This window comes from Myripristis murdjan, chromosome 16 (genome assembly GCF_902150065.1).
Source record: "Myripristis murdjan chromosome 16, fMyrMur1.1, whole genome shotgun sequence".
Lineage (NCBI taxonomy): Eukaryota > Metazoa > Chordata > Actinopteri > Holocentriformes > Holocentridae > Myripristis > Myripristis murdjan.
This window is the reverse complement of record NC_043995.1, coordinates 3,916,275-3,924,838: the sequence shown is the minus strand read 5'-3', so window position 1 is coordinate 3,924,838 and position 8,564 is coordinate 3,916,275. Positions and strand designations below refer to the sequence as shown.

The 8,564-nt window shown below is 42.6% G+C and overlaps 1 protein-coding gene across 1 annotated transcript; it reads right to left on the bottom strand.

Annotated features, from left to right (window-relative positions):
• Window positions 1-2,406: 2,406 nt before the first annotated feature.
• Window positions 2,407-8,250, bottom strand: gdf6a (growth differentiation factor 6a). Its single transcript, XM_030072589.1, has 2 exons — window positions 7,890-8,250; window positions 2,407-3,347 (listed from the first exon to the last, which is right to left on the bottom strand). Exons 1-2 carry the CDS (start codon window positions 8,248-8,250, stop codon window positions 2,407-2,409), a joined length of 1,302 nt encoding a protein of 433 aa, XP_029928449.1.
• Window positions 8,251-8,564: the final 314 nt, after the last annotated feature.

Sequence of the window (8,564 nt, the reverse complement as noted above, 5' to 3'; positions counted from 1 at the left end):
GTGTGTAGAAAGTCTGAAGTCTCTGAAGGTTCATTTTCATATCATAGCGAGAGAAATGGAAAGCAATGGCTGGATAAAAGAGAGGAAAAGTGACATGACAGATTTGAAATACAGCTGCTTGTTTTGGGAAAATATTAGCAGAAATATAAAGTGTATCCATTTCAAGGTATTATGCTACGCGTGCAAAATCACTGGTACGGTCTTGTAAGGCAAGGCTCTCCCCATGTGCACTATATCCATATCTTATGAGCAAAACATCATATTTATTTATCAGGAAGTTAACTACATTTATTTCAGCAAAACCATAGAGGCTTGTAGGCAGATTGTAAATGAAATCATTGCTATATATTCATTTTCCTGACAAAAGTGACCACTCAATCTCAGCTAACTCTGTTGGCAAAACGTCACAGCCCACCTGAAAACAAATTAAAAAAAAAAAAAAAAAAGAAAACACAATGCTTCTCTACAAGCTAAGTGTGTAATTCAAGCATATTTAATGGTTAATTGAGAAATATATAACCATTTTAGGGTGATTTTTGTAAGACTGGTGTTAAATATGCATAGATATAAGATTGAGAAACAGAATATACAAACAGGATCTCTTATCTTTTAGTTATATACAGCCTTAAAAAAAAAAAAAAAAAAAAAACAGCAATAACACCATTACTTCTTTTTCTCATAATTAATCCACAGATTAAAAGAATTCTCTTGGTTTCTTATTTCAGAAGAAAAAGTTTTGGCTAAGTCAAAACCTCATTTACCACGTGACTAACCACTGACGATACTTCCCCTTTAAAAGACTCCAAATATGAAATTGCTCTCAGTGGCAGATCTGGCTCACAACACATACTTTTCTGGAACAAATGAGGGTAGAATTAATCATCAGAAATACAAGCTGGTGGATTTGTTTTGGGTTGGATTTTATTTGTACAGTAATGGTGTGGAATATTTATCCAATAATATAGGTATATAAATGATTTTATATATCATTGTAAAAGCTCTTTACACTCTAACTTGAATGCACCTCAAACTTCAGATCCTATATGCAATTATGAGGTAGACATTAATAATGGTATTTCCACCCTCTGCAAAAAAAAAAAAAAAAAAATGAATACACCTTAAATTACTCTTATCAATGTACGAAATATATGATTATCATGAAACTCTGTACATCACAAATAATAAAATAATTATAGAATAGAAATTATACCGATTTGAGTGCATTTGTATATTTACAAAGAAATGCCTTTTTTCATTTCTCCATTCGTTTGCACTTTGTAAAGTTCTCGACTGTACAAATATTTACAAAATAACGAACAGCAGTGCATTCAAAGCTAATGTGCATTTAAATATCGTCTCGTTTGCGAGTCTTATTTTTTTCTCTCAGTCAGTCGATTTATCAAAAGGAGATAAAACTCTCTCTCTTTCTCTCTCTCTCTTGCTGAGCGCATGTGACGCAGTCAGCTGTGGAAGTGCATTTCGTAAAGATGCAGACTTTGCGCAAAAGTTCGCCTCAGTTATGTGTGCTTTTTTGTACAACAGGGTTCCAATCACTCTGCTTTGAAAGGAGGCACAATCTACTTTTGTGTCCAATGTCCGTTCTGCCTGCAGAGGCGCGGCGCCCGTCCCGGCGCCGGGCCGCTGCCTGCAGGCCTCCTCTGTGGGAGCAAACTGGTCTCCAGTATGGCAAAATCTCTTGAGGGCTTAACCACCGCCGCGTTCATCTACTCTCCACTTCAGACCAGTGTTTGTAGGTGTTTGGTAGATTAGACATTCACTTTTTTCTTCTTTTTTTTCTCACTCATTTTTGGAAAGTAGGCACTTGCTCTGGCCTGTTAATGGCTCCAGCTGGCAATTGCAGCCTGGATGCACATACCCAAAGGAGTCTGCCTGGCAGAGCTGCAACAAAGCGCTGACAGGCAAACCCAGTGTCCTCTGGCTGCAGCACGAACAGGTGCACGGTTCGGACTCAATAGGCTCCCATCTCGCCTTCGTGATCAGTCAGAAAACAGGCGACACACACACACACACACACACACACACACACACACACACACACACACACACACACCATGTACCCATGTCCTTGCGCCATATATAGACATGTCTCTCAGGGCATGGGAAACAACAGCCTATTCGAAGAGTGATAAGTTATGGTCGGAACACTTTAAGTCAAAGAGTGTGAATTGTTGTGACAAGTCTGGATTGACAGAATAAATAGCAGATATCGCCTCTGTGTGCATCCCTTTTGAGAAAAGACAAGGCGCGCCATGCGTCAGGGCGTCAGAGCTGTGAGGAAAAACACGCGCTTTGCCAAACTCATCTTCTATCTTCGACCTGGGACCCATGTGGACTCATCTTTGACTTTTCTGAATAAGTATTTTGCTCTCCTCGGAATAAGGGCCGCTACCTGCAGCCACACTGCTCCACCACCATGTCCTCGTACTGTTTGTACACCACGTTGTTGCCCGAGTCGATGTACAGGATGCTGATGGGGCTGAGCTTGGTGGGGACGCAGCAGCTGGGTGGGGTGCTGTTGGGGTCCATGGAGTTCATGAGAGTCTGGATGATGGCGTGGTTGGTGGGCTCGAGGTGCGATCTCAGGGGGAAATCGCACACCCCCTCGCAGTGATAGGCCTCGTAATCCAGGGGCGCGATGATCCAGTCGTCCCAGCCCAGCTCTTTGAAATTCACATGCAGGGCCTTTTTGCTGCACCTGGACTTGGACTTTTTCCCGTGTCTCTTCCCGTGCCGGTTGCTCAACGCGGTCCTCCTCCTCCGCCGCGGCCCTTCGCGCTTCACCGCCTTCTCCGCCGCCGCCGCCACCTCCTCACCCACGGACCTCCGCGACTTGATCTTCTCCTTCATCTCGTTGAACAGGTTCTCCCTCTTCTTAGAGCGGGTGTAGGCCACCAGGATGGCCTTCTCCTGCTGGGACCGGCCGCTCCTGTCCAGCCCCAGCTGCCGCAGGTCGACCTCCGTGTCCGATTTACCGAGTGTGACCCTGAGCTGGAAGCAGAGCTGCTTCCCCTGCTGCTGGTGATGGTGGTAGTGATGGTGATGCTGGTGCGGATGGTGGGTTTTAAGCATGTCCCACACGTCTAGAACCTCCCAGCCGGACTTTATGGAGTCCAGAGGGTCCAGGGACCTTGAGTCCAGCAGCCTGTCCGACCGACAGGGGAACAGCTGAATGTCGTAGAGACCCGTCGTCTGCAGGGACGTCTGGAAGTCCCCGGGCGCTTTCCTAAATATCCTTAATTCCGCCCCAACCAGCTCCTCTTTGTCTGAAAGGGTTGAGACATCAAACAGATACTTTTGTCTTCGCAGAGGAGAGTGCAAAAGATCGTCTGCAAGGATAAAAAAGAAAATAATTGCAGTCAGATTCACTTAGGGTGTACAGTGTTCAGAGGGATGGAGGGAGGGGGACTCACATTCTCCCAGAGAGGCCTTCTTTCTTTCTTTCTTTCTTTCTTTCTTTCTTTCTTTCTTTCTTTCTTTCTTTCTTTCAAAAATCTCACTCTCAGCCAAACTACAGCTGACAAGTCCTCAAACTGGGTAAAAACTGAAAGCCTAATAATATTGAGAATAAATAAAACTCTCGGGAATCCTAATGCTTGGTCTGTTATTATCATGATTATTATAACTATTAAAAAAAAAAAAAAAAACCTTCCTGAATTGTAATAACTACGTAGCAAGGGGTTAAACACATCTTGGAAAATTTTAATGTTAGAGAACATACACTGATTGTTTGTTTGGGTCAAATTAATAACAGCAAAGTAACCTCAGCGGATCTTAATCTAATAGTTTATAACACATTTCGATCAGAATAGTAAATGCTATTGATGAAGATGACGAAAGGGGCCCTAAAAGTGATTATGCTGTGTTTGGTTAAATTTATTAGGCTACTTTCGCATCCTCCATATTTTATGTCATTTTTTTTTTTTTTTTTTTTTTTTTAATCTTATGTAACGAACATTAAAAATAATCATGCAAAGCAAAGTTCGTGTAAAGGAACCAACAATTCCAGCCTATTCCCAAAACGCATGTAAACTTTTAAATGGTCAGCTTCCGGCCTACTATTATATTTATCCCTTAATCACCTGCAGTACACGGCCAAATTTCACTTCTGGCATTGTAATACCTGCAACAATCCAATAAAACCTGGTGATATTTGCAAATAAAGTCAAAAGATTTTTTTAATGAAAATAGTCCTGCCTTCATTTTACTTGATGACAGATTAATTATTAATTTCCACCTCTTTGGCAGAAAGGGGGGAAACTTTTTTCCTCCCTCTCTCTCTCTCTCTCTCTCTCTCTCTCTCTCTCTCTCTCTCTCTCTCTCTCTCTCTCTCTCTCTTTCAAAATGTCCTAAATCTAAACGACAGTCGAATCACAATCAGAGAAATGGGACTGGTTTCTTTTTTGCTGGGTTGGAGCAGTTTTCTAGAGCTCTTGTGGAGTTGTGAAGCAGAAAAACAAGGGGCCTAGTGATATGAAGGCCCCTGGGTGCTGCCAGACACAACGGACCAAAGGCGACATACTGTACACTCAACTGAACAATACACAATTAAAGCATTATTCCCTGGCTGGAGACCCAGGAGGCCTGCAAATATTTCATCAAGGCGAAGCAATATGCCTGGGATATAGCGTTAGGAAGCGCCGCATGTGCAACGGCATTTACAGTTTTATTTTTTGCACAAAATAACTTCTGAGTATCCGCATTTTCATTTATTGATATTTGTGATGTGGAATCATGTTTTAGGCTGCATCTTAGAGGTGATGCAAATAGAAATATAGAGATTCTTCAAAGGGTTTATTGCTGGCCTGTAAAAAAAAAATCTGTTTTGACAAGTAGTTTACATTCTCCTGTCATACTCTGTGAGGATTTGTGCATATTGTATTTTTTCCCCATGCATTTGTCATTATTATATTCTGGAATTTTGCAGAACATCTTGAAATAAGGCAGCACAAGTGAAAACACTCAAGAAACGGAGGATAATAACACTTAAATTAACAAAAAACAATTTCCAAGGCAGGTTGACTTGCACTGGAACAGCCTCATCTAAGATCCAGTGCTTGAATTAATTTTGTTATGGTGATTTTTATTATTTTCCAAGTGTGGTACATGTAACACTTGTTGCCTCAGTGGAGCGTCGCCATGTTTGGCTGCATAGCTCCACAGTCGTTTAAAAAAAAAAAAAAAAAACGAATGGTGACATGGCTGCACTTAAACACGACTGTGATATAATTTGTAAAGTTATTCCAAATGGACATTTGAATCGGGGTTGCCAGTTTCCCCTCTATGAACCCTGCGGAGTCAAACAGTAAAAAGCAGATTGAAACCTGGTGCTCGTTTCCTTAACTTTGCGCGTATGGTCTGCATTAGGAATTTCTTTCTTTCTTTTTTCTTTTTTTTTTAATAAGACCTCAAACAAATCGAATACAAGGTCACCAAATAATTAACAGTTCTGAATTCCCATCTTCCTCATTAAAGCACTTCCCCTCTTATATTTCATCTCATCTTGCCAAAGACAACATTCCCGGTCAAGCGGGCCTGGGCTGATTGTACAGCCTGTTAAAATTATTGAGACATATTCGCGTTGACAGTGAAAAATGCATAAACTTTTTTTATTAGTATTATTGAAAAAGTGCATAATTTTCCACTACGTGTAGTGGTCTCGATAACTGAAAGAATAAAATACATTAAGAGTTTATTGTTTGGTAACAACGGCGTCCATGCACTTTTGTTTGACCTTGTTGGTTGTATGTGAGCAAAGGCAAAACATGTTTTTAATTGTCATCTATGCCTCTGTTGAGAGAGAGACAGAGAGAGAGAGAGAGAGAGAGAGAGAGAGAGAGAGAGAGAGAGAGAGAGAGAGAGAGAGGCCAGTCTGCACCATCTGCGCTTTAATGAGTTAGCCCAAGTGCCAAAAGTAATTTTCAGATTTGAGTTATTCTTTTCTGATCTTGCCTTTTCTGACCCTTAGGAATTCACTTTTTATTTGCCAAAAAAAATAATAATAAATGAAAAGGTGAAAGCCAAAGAATGAGTGGCCTTGATCGCGGGTACACTCGGTTAAAAATAGGAATAACGCCTCAAACACGTGTTAGTTTGCGCATCAAAGTTGCCCCACAGTACACTTTTTTCCTGATGTATTTAAGTAAATAAGCCGAGGTTCATTCCGCAGGTTAATGCAATACAACACTTTGGGGATGCTGGGAGGAATCCCAGAAGAAACCGAGGCACTGAGGCTGAAAGAACGGGAAGAAAAATAATTTTCCGTAATTAAAGTGGCGGTCGCACAGGGAGGTTACGCAGTAAAATACTAACCACTTCATAGCAGAGGAAGTGCTCTTTCATTTTTTCCCCTCGTCGTTTTTTTGGTGATGTGCCATTATGGCTGAGCTGGGTCATTATGGGAGAATAGACAGTGTTTGATATGTTATGACATGAACACTCAATTAGATCACCGAGTTCAAATACTCCAATCAGCGGTTCGATGCCAAGCAGCCCTCGGAGGGTCCAGCTCGGGGTCAGAGCCAGTGGCACATCACATCAAAATCACAGGAGAAAGTGAGGCGTTTTCCCTATCAAATCAGCTCGCACTGCAAAAAATAGCCATCTGAGCAAGCAACTCAGCCACATATTCACTGTTGTTTTTGTCCTAAATCCAGCAGTCTTGCCCGTAGTTTGAGAAAAGTATACTTTTTTTCCAGTGTAGTTTCATCACTTTTGCCTCATTTTGAAACCACACAGAAAAGAGCAGATCACCCCGGCAAGTATCAGGGAAATGTCACTTGAGCGGACAAAAAAGAAGCTGATTTGCACAGGGACCAAGGCTCATTAGACTAAAAAAAAATTCTGTTTTACGACACGAACCTGGACTCGACAACCTGTCAGGATGGACACTTTTTGCAGCGCGCAGCTCGTCTCCGTTGCAGATAGGAGGGAATGCAAACAAAGATAGCTTTTAGTTCTCCTGCAAAGATTAACTCGGCTTATGTCCCCCCTCGGAGTGTGTGTGCTCGACGTGTTTGTGTTTATCAGAGTGTGTTTGTCCTCTCGGTCAGGACACATCACTTGGTTACACATGTTAACTGACCCAAACACCTGCTTCTCACACCGAGCCGCTCTGCCCTGGCCCCCTTTCCGCCGGCCCAGTTGGCCGTACCAGGCACCGTCATGGAAACTGCCTCAGCTTCAGTGCCAGTTTCACAGATTCTGTCCAGTTTGCGCTTTAAATAGCCCAGCTGATTCGGGGCTGTGCGCAAATTAATCCACTTTTAAAAATTTAATCAGCTACCATGTGTTTTCATCACCACTAAAAAAAAAAAAATCCATTTAAGCCGAGGCTGGGAAGAGCACTTTTTTTCCTTTTTCTTTTTGGAGTGCAGCATGCAACGATCATTATTTACAACCTGCATTTAGAGAAACGCCTCAATTAGTGTTTATTGTCGTGTTACCTGGGGGTTAATTTTGGTGCAATATACGTTTTGCGAAAGTTACTGACTTCTCTTTAAAATACACCCCGCGTGTTCAAAGACAATATCAGACAATGCAAATTTCCCCACAGAGTCAATATACTATACATTTCAAGACTCAGATGATTCGGGCGATTTTTTTTTTTTTTTTTTTTTTTTTTTTTTTTTACATTTTGAGTGCGTAAAATTGCCAGCTTGCGAATTGTATATTTAGTTCGAAATGTGCGTAAAGTAGCCTAACACCAGTCTTGTTTGAACGGGGATTTTATATGTGCAGCAAGATATGTGTAATATTTTCATTGTGTTCTGGATAACAATATCAGATGAGAAAAAACGGAGGCAACACAAAAAATGCAACAGGGTCACGCAAGACTGAGCTGATGGAGTGGGCAGCACACTGAAACCAACCTGTTCCTCTGTCCACAAAACTTGTTATGGTGTTGGCAGATTTAGAGGAGCGGAAAAAGCTTGCGTTTAGTCCGAGTTTCTCAGCAGCCGAGTATGTCCTGTAAATTGAGAGCATGTAATCGTGCGGCACAACAGCGTCCTTCAGGTCTTCTCGGTGGTGGCTCACAATCGGATGCGAAGACGAGAAGATCTCTTTTAGGAATTTGGCTGACATTTGTCCGTCCTGATGAGGGACCCTGGCTCCCTTGTTCCTCCTCGGCGCGGAGGCAGAGAGGATAGCAGCTGACTGGAAACACGGTATATTCCCAAGGAAAACGAGGAACAGGCCAAGATATAGCGTTACGACTCGAGATGCGTCCATGGCTGGAGAGTCACCGAGAGATGTTAAGGAACTCTTTTTTCCCCTCACACACCCACACGCACACATACACACACGCACAATGAAGTCGGACTCGGAGACGGTGTGCGCGTCAGGGTCGCAGAGCTGCTACTTTTGCGCTCCCCCGTCGCCACCAGAAGAAGTGCGTTTTGCGCTCTGGACTTCACACAAGAGCGGAGGCAGTTGGACCGACGGAAACACGCCCACATGGCCGCTTAGAGCATGCAGGGCTTCCCAAAGCACTTCATGTCACGGACCCCCAAATATACACACACTGGCCCCCCAGATCCCCTTTG